The sequence below is a fragment of the Carcharodon carcharias genome, chromosome 4 (genome assembly GCF_017639515.1).
Source record: "Carcharodon carcharias isolate sCarCar2 chromosome 4, sCarCar2.pri, whole genome shotgun sequence".
Taxonomy (NCBI): Eukaryota; Metazoa; Chordata; class Chondrichthyes; order Lamniformes; family Lamnidae; genus Carcharodon; species Carcharodon carcharias.
Genome location: NC_054470.1, coordinates 164139231 through 164153977, shown reverse-complemented (window position 1 = coordinate 164153977; position 14747 = coordinate 164139231). Strand labels below are relative to the sequence as shown.

General features: G+C 41.8%; 1 protein-coding gene across 1 annotated transcript in view; it reads right to left on the bottom strand.

Moving 5' to 3' along the window:
* The window catches only part of LOC121276709, a 50884-nt gene extending 36204 nt beyond the window's left edge, over positions 1-14680 (bottom strand). The window contains exons 1-3 of the mRNA XM_041185256.1: positions 14467-14680; positions 8253-8494; positions 1641-1717 (exon numbers count right to left, since the gene is read on the bottom strand). Of these exons, the coding sequence (XP_041041190.1) occupies positions 1641-1717; positions 8253-8470 (295 nt within the window). The 5' untranslated portion in view covers positions 8471-8494; positions 14467-14680. The remainder of the gene's footprint in view (positions 1-1640; positions 1718-8252; positions 8495-14466) is intronic.
* Positions 14681-14747: the final 67 nt, after the last annotated feature.

Here is a 14747-nt window from a genome sequence, read left to right as displayed (position 1 = left end):
CCAGGCTGACAAAGGAAAAGAATGGGAGTAAACCTCAGGAGCAAAGAATCATTTTGGATTGATTCCAGGAGAATTGAATGTCTACAATGTACACCTGTAACATGTTTTTTTTCGGTTATGCTATAAGTAACAAGGGAAAGTTCTGTTCTGCAGTTTAAACAAGTTGCCTACAAAAAAAAAGTGCATTGTCAATATTGCCTTTAGGCTGTTTGTAATGGTACACATCTTAAAACATGAAACATCGTGTTAGTCTTTCAGTTATTTACTGGAAGTTTGAATTTCTTTTTAAAAGTTATCAGACTCACAGGGATTGGTCTTGTGTCTCCTCGCACGAACTCCCTGTCTTTACTCAGGAACTGATCAGGGTCTGGAACTTGGGCTGACTCCAGCTGGAGCTCTCTCCATTAGGAGTGGCGGTTATCCTCTGGGAGCTACAGTTCAGGAATCCGCACCTCCATCAGTACAGTTTTGTAAGGCTGATGGGGGAGAATGCATGAGCTGCTAGAGTGACCAAAGTTAGGGTGTCAGAGGAGCACGGTGGATGTCACCAGCAAAGCTCACATGCATCCTTGGGTGGTATCCAGCCTGCAGCCAAATCCATTGAGGATCATAAAGTAGTGCTAAGTCCCAACTACACGGTGTTGAGTGGCTTAAGCATGTAGGACACTTCCATCCAAGTTGACCCCTGTTTGGACAGAATTTCTCATCTGTGCCCTGAAACCTCTGTGCAGAAGGGATTCCTGATAGACTACATTTGCACATCCTCCTCCCTTGTCCGCCATCTGGACGTGCTGTGATGTCCTTTTCTGCCATCTGGAGGAGCAGGGGGTCCCAGGTGGGAGGCTCCCTATGTGGAAGTCCTTCCTTTCTCCATTGAGGATTTGGGCATGGAGGGAGTTGCACACGAAGGTCCAGTGCAATAGACTGTTAAGCTAATTCAAAGACTCCCAGACCACCTGCAATTTCTGTGGCCTGGAGTAGTCCATGTTTCACGTCCATTTAAGATGTATGAGTTTGCAATCCTTGTTTCATTATGAGGAGGCTGTTCCTCAATTTCTTCAATTAATTTCCATCCCATGCTCCTGATCTTTGGTCATCTGGCGTGGAGGGGGGTGGTGGGCAGATTAGAGGACCTCCTCATGGATTTCCTCCTGTGCCTGGCCAAGGTGGCCATCAATAGGTCCAGGTGGTGGGTTGTCAGGGGGCTGTTCAGCCTGACTGCCTCTCTTCTGCAGCTATGTCATGCCCAAGTATCCCTCGATGCTTTCCACGACCCGTGGACACCAGAGGGGACTGGAGTGCACCATCGCCCCAGAAACATCACTTTAATTTGACTGGTTAACCTAAGTTTTAAACTTTCGTTGGTGTGTTAGTGGGCACTTAGTTCCTCTTTATTGGCAACTTTCTGGTTGGATCAAAAGAGGTATAAAAATGAACAGACTAAAACTGTAGGGGTTGATTAGGAGGTGCATGTTTGTCATGTAGATCTCTGTAAATAAATGTTAATAAAGTGTGTAAAAATTGGCTCCATATCCTTAGCCATATCCTTCACCACCTGGCTTTCTGGAATATAGCAAGAACACGCCACATTTATAACATTTAATTTGAAGTGTAAGATTTTTATCAAACCACCAACTCACCCGGTGTCATTCTAAGCATCTCAAGATTTGGGCTGACCGGTTTTTCTGACTTTCTTTGACTGTTTTCAACACTAGAGCTGTACAACACAAAATATATTTTTTAAAAACAAAGGAAACTAAAAAGTTTTCTTTCCTGTCCTGATGATACCAGAATTTTAACCTTCATTGGTGGCAGAAGGCAGACAGCAAGTGGGTTGGCCACTTCCTTTACATCTCCCCTCAATGAGTGACTGATCCATTACTACACATTTCCCACCATCAAAAGTTAAAATCAGTTCTACCGATTCTTATTGGTTATTCTTCATTGTGAGCTAAGACAGTGGCAGGTGGTATCATAGCCAAACCCAAACCTGCCATCACCCCATTCATTTACAAGTGGGCATATGGTGTGTGTGTATATATATATATATATATATATATCAATCCAGAGTGGGAATCGTCACTGGTTTTCCATCTTCTCCTACCCAACACAATAGCAACTCAACCATTGATCAGGCTAAGATGAACCAGCTCAGCAAAATTCAGGAATTGAACCGCATACTTCCGTTCTTGTTGATCAGTTCCACACCACAGAGCACATTTATTCACTGGACTACCAGGGAGCACAACAAAATATTTAAAGAGGTTTCTATCCATTCCTTATAATGTATTAACAGGTAAATATTTTAATTGTGAAGAATTACAGTCAATATATAACAACAGTAGAATGCATTTAAAAAAATATTTTCTCAATAAAATCAAATGAATGCCATGACTTCCTTGGCATGGAAAACACTCTGCAGACGATGCTAGAGTGAGATTTCCCAAGTGGTGGGTCACTGCAGTGACATCTGAGCTACTGTGGGAAAAAACAACACCATGCAAACACCAGGGAAAAAAGTGGAGGTCATGGGAAAAATCAGAATATGTGCCACCCATTCAAGGATAGGAATCTGGAGATAGAGTGCATTTTCCCACACTCAGTGGGCGTGCTGACAAAATGCAATGTTCTGCTTGGGTTTTAATGTAGCGTTAACTTAAAATGTTGGCTGGCCCACAACCAGACTTTTTTTTCTTTATTCTTTCGTGGGATGTGGGCATCACTGGCAAGGCCAGCATTTGTTGCTCATCCCTAATTGCCCTTCAATTGAGTGGCTTACTAGGCTATTTCAGAGGGTGGTTAAGAGTCAACCACATTTCTCAGAGGTCAACAGCATAGAAAAAGGCCCTTCGGCCCATCAAGTCTGTGCCAGTCAAACAAGTACCTAACTATTCTAATCCCATTTTCCAGCACTAGGCCCATAGCCTTGTGTGCCATGGCATCGCAAGTGCACATCCAAATACTTCTTAAATGTTTTGAGGGTTTCTGCCTCTACCACCCAATCAGGCAGAGATTTCCAGGTTTCCACCACTCCCTGGGTGAAAAAATTCTTCCTCACATCCCCTCTAAACCTCCTGCTCCTTACCTTAAATCTATGCCCCTGGTTATTGATCCCTCCACCAAGGGGAAAAGTTCCTTCCTGTATACCCTAGCTATGCCCCTCATAATTTTATACACCTCAATCATGACCCCCAGCAAGCTCCTCTACTCCAGGGAAAATAACCCCAGTCTATCCAATCTCTCCTCATAACTAAAACTCTCCAGCCCAGGCAACATCCTGGTAAATCTCCTTTGCACCCTCTTTAGTGCAATCGCATCCTTCCTATAATGCGGATTCCAGAAATGTACGCAATGCTCTAGCTGTGGCCTAACCAGTGTTTTATACAGTTCCAGCAGAACCTCCCTGCTCTTATATTCTATGCCTTGGCTAATAAAGGCAAGTATTCCATATGCCTTCTTAACCATCTTATCTACCTGCCCTGCAACTTTAAGGGACCGGTGGACATGCACACCAAGGTCCCTCTGATCCTTGGTACTTCCCAGGGTCCTACCATTCATCATGTATACCTATGCCTTGTTTGTCCTGCCCAATTGCATCATCTCACACTTATCCCGATTAAATTCCATTTGCCACTGATCAGCCCATCTGACCAGCCCGTCTATATCCTCCTGTAATCTAAGGCTTTCCTCCTCACTATTTACCATCCCAATTTTCATGTCATCCGCGGCTTAATGATCAACCCTCCTACATTCAAGTCTAAATCGTTTATATATGCCACAAACAGCAAGGGACCCAACACTGATCCCTGTGCAACCCCACTGGACACAGGCATCCAGTCAAAACACTCCTCGACCATCACCCTTTGCTTCCTGCCACTCAGCCAATTCTGGATCCAATTTGCCAATTTGTTATCAGTCTCCATGCGGGACCTTATCAAAAGCCTTGCTGAAGTCCAAGTAGACCACGTCAAATGCATTGCTCTCATCTACACACCTGGTCACCTCTTTGAAAAATTCAATCAAATTGGTTAGACATGACTTCCCCTTAACAAAACCATGCTGACTGTCCTTGATTAATCCCCGGCTCCTCCCCCTTTCTATCGGGGACCTGGGTTGGAGGGTGTTGCATGCAGCAATCCCCTATAATAGGAGAATGCATAGGTTCACGGACTCCCAGGACACGTGCCCTTTTTGCGGTCTTGTGGAGTCCGTGGACCATGCATATATAGGGTGTTGTAGGCTGCACTCCCTTTTTAGTTACTTGAAAAACCTTTTACTGATGTTTTGTTTGCACTTCAGCCCCATGCTCCTGATCTATGGGCACCCGGTGTGGAAGGGGGTCGGGAAGGAGGAGGACCTCCTCGTGAACCTGCTCCTGGGCCTGGCCAAGTTGGCCATTAACAGGTCCAGGCAGCGGGCGATCGACGGGGGAGTCCTGCCCGATTGTTTGTCCCTCTTCCGCGGCTACGTTCGCGGCCGGATGTCCCTGGAGAGGGAGCACGCGGTGTCTGCTGGCATTCTCGAGGCCTTCCGTGCTCGGTGGGCACCGCAGGGCCTGGGGTGTTTTGTTGACTCCTTTAATCACATTTTGATTTAAAGTTTGTAAGGTTCCTTTAAATTTTGTTCTTGGTTTTACAGCTGACCTGAATTAGGGGCTGTGCCTGATTTATCCCAATTGTGTTGATTTGGTTTAATTGGTTTCACTTAAAAGATTATTAATCCCCGGCTCTCCAAGCGTAGATTAATTCTGTACCTCAGAATTGCTTCCAATAGTTTACCCACCACAGAGGTTAGACTGACTGGCCTGTAGTTCCCTGCTTTATTCCTTCCTCCCTTCTTGAATAATAGTACCACACCGGCTGTCCTTCAGTCCTCTGGCACCTCTCCTGTGGCCAGTGTGGTATTGAAAATTATTGCCAGCGCCCCTGCTATCTCCTCCCTTGCCTCACTCAACCACCTGGGATACATTTCATCCGGGCCAGGAGATTTATCTACTTTCAAGCCTGCCAGACCACTTGGAACCTCCTCCCTTTCTATGCTAATTTCAATAATTATATCACAGTCCTTCTGCCTGATTTCCATACTCATGTCGTCCCTCTCACTTGTGAACACCGGCACAAAATATTCATTTAGAACCCAACCTACATCTTCCAGCTCTACACACAAATTACCACTATGGTCCTTAATGGGCCCTACACTTTCCCTAGTTAGCCTCTTACTTTTAACGTACTTGTAAAATAACTTTGAATTTTCCTTTATTTTACCTGCCATTGTTTTTTTATGCCCCCTTTTTGCTCTCCGAATTTTCTTTTTATGTCCTCCCTCTATACTCCTCTAGGGCTTCTGCTGCTTTGAGCCCTCGGTATCTGCCATAAGCCTCCCTTTTTCTCTTTATCCAATCCTCTATACCCCTCGACATCCAGGTTCCCCTAGATCTGTTGGTCCCACCCTTTCTCTTTACTGGAATATGTTGGCCCTGTACTTTCCCTATTTCCTTCTTGAATGAGTCCCACTGCTCTGATGCAGGTTTACCTAAAAGTAGCTGGCTAAATCATATCTGATCTTACTAAAAATTGGTCTTCCCCAACTGAGAACTCAAATTTCTGGCCCATCCTTTTCCATAACAACCTTGAATCTAACGGAGTTATGATCATTATCTTCAAAATGCTCCTCCACTGATACCTCTACCACTTGCCCGGCTTCATTCCCTAAAATTAAGAACAGGTCCGCCCCCTCTCTTGTAAGACCTTCTACGTACTGGCTTAAAACGCTCTCCCTGGATGCATTTTGAGAATCCTGCAACCTCTAAACCCATCACATTATAACTAACCCAGTTAATGCTGGGGAAATTGAAATCCCCCACTATTACTACAGTATTATTTTTACACTTCTCTGAAATTTGCCTACATATCTGTTCTTCTATTTCTCTCTGACTGTTTGGGGGCCTATAGTACACTCCCAGCAATGTGATTGCTCCTTTTTTATTCTTAAGTTCTATCCATATGGCTTCATTTGAGATGTCATCTCTCCTTACTGCTGTTATTGGTTCCTTGATCAATATTGCGATACCACCTCCTCTTTTACCTCCTTCCCTGTCTGCCTGAAGACCCTATATCCTAGAATATTGAGCTGCCAATCCTTCCCCTCTCTCAACCATGTCTCTGTGACAGCAATGACATCATACTTCCATATGTTAATTTGTGCCCTCAACTCATCTACCTTATTTGTCAGACTGCTTGCATTAAAATAAACACCATCTAGCCTTGCCAAACTCTCTTGTGCCTTATCAGGCCTATAATTTCTATGTCTTCCAGACTCACTTGCTCTCTCTTCTAATTTTGACTGTACATCTCCCCCTGCTGAACCTCCTCTCAGGATCCCATCCCCCTCCAAGTTAGTTTAAACTTTCCCCAACAGCATTAGCAAACCTCCCAGCAAGGATGTTCATCCCATTCCGGTTCAGGTGCAACCTGTCTGCCTTGTACAGGTCCCACCGCTCCCAAAAACGGTACCAATGTCCCAGGAATCTAAATCTAAAGCCTTAATGCATCATCTCTCCAGCCACACATTCATCTGGACTAACCTCTTATTTCTATACTCACTAGTGCGAGTGTGTCTGGACTCACATATAGGTGAGACTAGGTAAGGATGGCTGATTTCCTTCCCTAAAGGACATTAGTGAACCAGATGGGTTTTAACAATAATCTATGTTGTCATGGTCACTATTACTGAGACGAGCTTTTAATTCAAGCTTTATTAATTGAATTTAAATTCCACCAGTTGCAATGATGGGATTTGAACCAGTGACCTCAGAACATTAGCCTGGGCCTCTGCATTACTAGTCCAAGGACGTTACCACTCTGCCACCATCTCTCCTGAACTCCCACTAATTTAGTCCATGCTCCTAGACCAAATGTCTATGCAAAACTGACTTTCATCTTCTTTTCTATATAAAAAAAAGGAATTGAATATCCTCAGCTGTAAACATTTGATTTATCTGTGCACAAGTAACCTAGTTAACTTAGTCAGCCATTGAGTCAGAAAGGGAATATCTACATCCCACTGTGAAATTCCTGATGACTTGATATATCTGAGCTTTTAAAAAGGTTTTTGAGGAAGATCCACATGAAAGGCTATTAGTTAAATTCAAAGCTGAGAGATTCAGGAAAATTCTTGGGAACTGTTAAGGGAGACTGAAGGGTAGAAAATAAGGAGGACTCTTTAGAAGAGTGGCTTTGGGAAGTACTGAAAGGGCATTTCAACGCTTATTGTTGGGTCTGCCATGCTTACTAATTTACCTAAATTACCTCCATGCAAATGCTCAAACTTGCAGATGGCACCAAAATAGGAATAGTAGATGCAGGGAGGCAGCTTATAAATCAGACTGAATTGGACAAAATATGAATATGGGCAGAAAAACGACCAATGAATTTTCATGCAAAATGGAAAATGACTGTACATGGAAGCAAGAAAAAAACAGCATGGATGGTGCTGAAATAGCTACAGGTGAAGGTGAAAGTGAAAGAGGAGTCTTGGTAGATTCAATGCTAAACTTGCCCAATCATTGCAAAGCAGTAATCAGCAAATGCGATATTGAACTAGTGATCAAAATAGAGTATAAGTGGGGAAAGTTTCAATCAAACTGCATAAACAGTTCTCTGGTTAGACTGCACGGTGAGTTGTGTCTTGTTCTGGTTGTCACAACATTCGACCACTGGAGGGAAAGGTTTGAATTATGAGGGAAGACTACAGAAACTTGGATTATAAAGCCTGGAAAGAATGCACTTGAGGGGATGATCTTACTGAGATCAACAAGATACTTAAGGGAACCAAATACTGTAGGCAGATCTAGAATGACACTTCCCTGCAATGCTGAAGGAGTGCTGCATTGTCAAAGGTGTCACATTTTGGATGAGACATTAGACAGGGTCTAATGGCCATTCAGGATCCAGCGGTATATTAAAAAAAGCAGTAGCAGTCCCAGTGTCTTGGGGATTAACTTTGCTGTGTCCACCAATTATGCCAAAATGCAGTTCATTCATGTCAACATGGACATGCTTATGGACAATGACTTCTCCTTTTGTCCACATAACGGTAACTGCACTTAAGGTAATTTATTCTGTGAATTTGAGATATTTTGATGTGATAAAATTTTATACAAATACAATAATTTAATATTTAGAAGCAAGACTGTATGCAGTAAATCATTTAAATTTTTTGCCTGCTTTTCTATAGTTAACCCCAATACTTACATCAGATGATTCAGTGTGTTTGAAATTAGTGGCGTCACCAATCGCTGTCGTGGAATAAAAGCAGTTCTGCTTTTCTCAATAGGTGTCTCCATGTTTTCTCTTCTGTTTGTGAAGAGATTTTGAGATTGCATTTTAACTCCTATTTGGAGGTTCTTGCATCCATGGCATGGTGTGCCTTCTACTTGTTGAAATTTGTTTGATCTAGGAGTAAGAGCCATCTTGTGGTACTATGCACAACTAACCTAGAAAAACAACAGATTATATTTAGATTGATACAAATTCCTTATTAAAAACTGAAATCTATGCACTGTCTGGCTTAGGGTAATCAGCAGTAGTAAACCAAACACTAAAAATTTACACTGTACATACTGTTGAATTCATAGCCAGCAATGTACTGTGACATAGGGTAACATTTGCACCAAATAAGTTGGCCAATGTTGATGTGCTGATGCTAGCACGAGAAACAAAGCAGAACATTGAGTATGCTTTGAATGTGGCATGATGACAAAAAGACAAAGTTAAGGGCACTCTAGCTGAATGCGTGTAGCATTCACAATAAGGTAGATGATCTAAAGGCACAAGTAGAGGTAAATGGGTATCATATAACTGCCATTCCGGAAACATGGCTGCATGGTGACCAAGACTGGGAACTGAATATTCAAGGATATCCAACGTTTAGGAAGGACAGACAAGAAGGGAAAAGAGGTGGAGTTGTGCTGATAAAAGATGGGATCAGTGCATTAGTAAGGGAGGATCTAAGATTGGAAGGACAATATGTGGAATCCGTTTGAGTGGAGCAAGGGCAGCACACATTGTTTGGAGTTGTTTATCAACCACCAAATAGTAGTGATAATGTGGGGCATGGTATTAATCAGGAGATGAGAGAAGCATGTAGCAGAGACAATACAGTAATCATGGGTGACTTCAATCTGCATATAGACTGGGTAAACCAATTGAGCACTAATGCTGTGGAAGGCGAGTTTCTGGAGTGTGTTGGGGATGGTTTTCTAGAGCAGTGTGTGGAGGAGCCGACTAGAGGACAGGCTATTTTAGATCTCGTATTATGTAATGAAAATGGGCTAATTTAATAATCTTGTTGGAAAAGAACCTACAGGGGTAAGTGACCACAATGATAGAATTTTACATTATGTTTGAAAGTGAGATAGTTCACTCTGAAGCAAGGGTGTTAAAGTTAAATAAAAGAAATTATGAAGGCTTGAGGGACAAATTGGCTGAGGTCGATTGGGAAAATACATTAAAAAGTATGACTGTACATAGGCAATGGATAGTCTTCAAAGAACTATTACATAGCTTACAGCACCTATACATTCCTTCAAGGTGCAAAAAACCAAAAAAAGTCAGTCAACCGTGGCTGACAAAGGAAGTTAAGGATTGTATAAGAATAAAAGAAAAGGCTTATAAAGTTGCCAGTAGTAGTAGCGTAGTAATAGTAAATCTGAGGATTGGGAGGTTTTTAAGAATACAGCAAAGGAAGACCAAGAAACTGGTAAAGAAAGGGAGAATAGAAATGAATGCAATCTAACAAAAAACGTAAAAACGGACTGCAAAAGCTTATATAGGTATGTCAAAAGGAAGTAATTGGCTAAGTCAAATGTGGGTCCATTACGGGCAGAGTCAGGAGAATTCATCATGGGGAATAGAGAAATGGCAGAGAAGCTAAATGATTACTTTGTGTCTGTTTTCACTGAGGAAGATACAGGAAACCTCCCAGCTTTAGAGGTCCAATGGACTAGGGAGAATGAGGAGTTGAAAGAAATTAGTATAAGTAAGAAGGTTGTATTGGAGAAATTAATGGGACTGAAAGTTGATAAGTCCCCGGGATCTGATATTCTGTTGAAAGAGGTTGCTATAGAGATAGTGGATGTATTGGTGCTCATTTTCCAAAATTCTGTAGATTCTGGAATGGTTCCTGAAGATTGGAAGGTAGCAAATGCCACCCCACTATGTAAGAGGGGAGGGAGGGAGAGAGAAAACAGGGAACTACAGACCTGTTAGCCTTACATCAGTAGTAGGGAAACAGCTAGAATCTCTTATAAAGGACGTGATAAATAGATACATGGATAATCATGATCTGATTGGGCATCATCAGCATGGATTTGCAAATGGTAAACCATATTTGACAAACGTGGAGTTTTTTTTGAGGATGCCACTAACAAAATTGAAAAAGGAAAATCAATGGATGTAGTTTACTTGGATTTTCAGAAGGCTTTTGATAAAGTCCCACACAGGAGATTGATTTAGCAAAATAAAAGCACATGGGATAGGAGGCAATATACTGGCATGGATTAAGGATTGGCTAACAGGCAGAAAACAGAGAATAAGAATAAACGGGTCATTCTCCCGTTGGCAGGCTGTGACAAGTTGGGTACCGCAAGGAACAGTACTTGGGCCCCAGCTGTTCACAATATATATGAACGGTTTGGATGTGGGGACCAAATGCAATATTTAATATTTTCAAGTCCGTAGATGATACAAAGCTAGGCGGGAATGTGTGTTGAGAGGGCAATGTAAAGCTGCTACAGGAGGGTTTGGACAGACTTAATTGAGCGGGCAAGAACATGGCAGCTTGAATATAATGTGGAAAAACGTTAGTTTATCCACTTTGGTAGAAGGAACAGATGTGCAGAGTATTTCCTAAATGCTAAGAGATTAGAAAGTGTAGATGTAAAAAGTGGCCTGGGTGTACATAAGTTACTGACAGCTAACAAGCAGGTACAGCAAGCAATTAGGAAGGCTAATGGAACGTTAGCCTTTATCGCAAGAGGATTTGAGTACAGGAGTAGTGAAGTCTTGCTTCAATTGTACAGAAGCTTGGTTAGACTGCACCTGGAGTACTATGTAGTTTTGGTCCTTAGGAAGGATATTATTGTGATAGAGGGAGTGCAACGAAGGTTCACTATTCTGGGGATGGCGGGGCTGCCTTATGAAGAGAGATTGGGGAGACTGGGCCTGTATTCTCCAGCATTTCGAAGACGGAGAGGTGATCTCATTGAAACCTACAAAATACTTGAAGAGATAGACAGGGTAGATGCAGGTAGGATGTTTCCCCTGGTTTGGGAGTTTAGAAAAAGGGGACACAATTTCAAAATAAGGGGGAAGCCACTTAGGACGGAGATAAGGAAAAATTTCTTTCCTCAGAGGGTTGTGAATCCTTGGGATTCTCTACCCCAGACGGCTGTGGAAGCTCAATCATTGAGTATGTTTAAGGTAGAGATTGATAGATTGCTGATTAACAATAATGTAAAGAGTTATGGGGATAGTATGGGTAAAAGGCATTGAAGTGTTCGATCAGCCATGATTGTATAGAATGGCAGGCTTGACAGGCTGAATGGCCTTCCTATACGGGTTAATTTATGTCCACTTACTGCAATGCTCACATTGAAATATAAGGCAGTATACATACAGTATAGAATGAGGTCATTTGGCCAATTGTGCCCTTGCCGTGAACTTGGAAAGAGCTTGTTATGGCACAGCAGATGGTAAATGCTGAGCTGCTCAAATCCCAGAGGGAAACTTGAAACAGCTGCCATAACTGTTTTGCAATTTGTATTTTTATTTTGAGATGTGTGCCTTGAATTTAGTAGTAATAAGTCCATTGAGTCTTAAAGGTTTTTTTAGAAAACTAAATTAAACAGTTATTAATAGTAGAAAAGATTTTTTGAAGCACACACCTAGGTCTACAAATTACTACTATAAGAACACCTAACTCCCAGTACACCTCAGTTTAAGGCAACAATAAAACAACATAGATTTCAACAGACCCAGGCAAAGCACACAATACCCTGGACAGGGAGATTCAGAGTGAGTTAACTTTGGTTCCTGTAGTCAGCAACTTAATGCACAGAGAATGGAGGCTTTTCACACTTGTGTTAGATCTTAGAATGCCTTCCTCCTTTATACATGTTTCTCCATTTTTAATGTAGATTCCATTGTTCCAATATGTCTTTGCAACTTCACTTATTCCATTATATAAATCTTTCAGAGTAGTCATATCATCAGTAACCTTTGGGAAAAATAAACACACTGCTTGGCCTAGCTTCATATGGCTAGGCGTAACATCTCATCATCTCTGAAATTTAAACTACTCTGGTTTATCTAAAAATGCAAATGTTCCTCACACCTCAGTCTAAAACTTCAGCCATGATTACATATTTAGCATTTCAAACCTAGCTTCCCTTTTTGATACATCAAAGCTCCAGACTAGCTGTCTCTAATTCAATTAAATCCAACCCCCCTCACACACATCCACACAGAGAAATTAATCCAAACCCTATTATTAACCTATGTTTACAATGAAATTATGAAAACTATTATATTTTCATGATAGATCTATTCAATTAGTTACATTCTCTGCTTCTTCATAACACTGCAAACTTGTCCTTTTCAAGTATATATTAAATTCCTGTTTGAAAGATGCTATTGAATCTGCTTCAACAACCCTTTCAGGCAATGCAATCCAAATATACCAACTCACTGCATTAAACAATTCCTCCTCTCCCCTCTGGTTCGTTTGCCAATTACCTTTAATCTGTGTCCTCTGGTTACTGATCCTCCTCAGTGGAAACTTTTTTCCCTTATTTACTCCTAGTGAGAGGTTCTTAAATTCATGGGATGGCCCTTCATAACACAAAATCAAAACCTTTCATAAATTTTGAATTCCTCTCAAATCTTCCCTCTGCCCTGTGCAAATAATCTCAACTTCATTAGTCTGAGAAGGCTTAAGCATTTAAAAAATAATTAAAGACGTTAGTACCTGAAAATTGGGTTGGGTCCTTGGAACAGGTATATAACTAATCCATAATGCCCAAAACAGGTAACAATTGCTGCAGCAAAATCTTAAATACAATAATGCCAGTACAAAGATTTACAAATTAAGTAAAACCCATTTCACACCAAATAAACTCATTTTTAATTCCAAATTGCAACAATATCATAAGTGCAGATATAGGAATGCCTGGATAAAATCAGTTAATGCAGTCAAAGAGGTAACTATACTCCATAAAGAAATAGCTGCAACTAATCTTGAAAAAAAATATTTACAAGAGAACTGTCAGGCATCCCCACAAAAAGTTCCTTCAGGAAAAATGAAGTTTTTTTTAAGGACTGCCTTTCAGCAACTTAGTTCTTTAGAGACATACACAAAACAACTACAACTCTCAAACTACCACTTCATCTAAAAAAAACTCTCTCCTACACAGGCAATAATAGGACAAAGCAACACCTGACTGTTTTAAACATAAAAAATATTTAGAGGAGTAGGCCACACAATCTTTCCTCGTATGACAACCTCTCATCACAGGAACCTTTGTTGCACCTCCATTAGGATTAAAACCATACACAGTACTCCAAGCGTTGTAAGACTACCTTACTCTTATAATCCAACAGCCTTGCAATAAAGACCAGGTTACCATTTGCCTTTCCAATTTCTTGCTGTATCTGTATGTTAACTTTCTATGACTTGTATACAAGGACAACCTAGCCCTTGCCCCTGAATACCAAAATTTGTTAGTTCCTCACCTTGCAAAAAAAAATACTCTGCATTTTCTTTCTCCCCATGCAAGTGGATACTTTCAGACTTCCCAATCATTTAACGATCTTATATTCCTTTGTAGCCTCTTCACATCATTCTCTCAGCTTATTATCCCACCTAGTTTTAAGCTTCGGCAAATGCACATGTAGCACTCAGTCCCTTCAACTAAATCTTTGACGTCGATATGGTTTCAACAGGCTCCAGTCCTGCCTTCTATCTGTTCTGACATTTGAAACGGGAAACCAGGGTGGGAGCGGGTTTGGTGATTCTTTCTGGTGAAGTACCAAGAAGTTGACATTGTTTACAATCTAACGGTTGACATGCGGGCTACCACTGCCTTTCAGAAACTAGGAAACACACTGAGGGTCTGTGAGCGGCTGTAAAGAGATTTATATTTCATCAAAATAGAACACTGAAAAATCGGTAAACGTTTTGTAGTTTGAGGAGAGAAGTTATATTAGTCCTGTTTATGCAACTGTTTCATCCCCCAGTTTTCCGCCCTTCCCAAACATTAACTCTTCCCATTTATCGATGCTGATACATATTTCTAGTATTCTCTATTTTCATTTCCCATTGCCAGTTTGCAAAGCCTCCTCCGTCAGGGGCTCCTCTCTACAAAACTGCTTCTAAACTCAGGGAAGTCCCTGTCCCAACCGCCCATACCTCGCTTTGTGCTTCAGTTTCCTGGCCATTAGCTCATGTCGTAGTCCGTCTGAAGACTAGGCCGGACCGGTTCTGCCCTGTCCCGACCCCGGGCCTGCGCCCAGTCACTCCACCTCTACACCCGGACCAGCTGCTCCGTTCCAACCGCTCCCGCTTCAAATTGAACTTGACCCGGCTGATCAGGCCTAACGAATCGACCAAGCATCAACCACCCCCTCCCCTCCCCTCCCCATCCTATCCCATCCCATCGATGTCCGCTGCAGTCGATTGGGTGGGGGTGC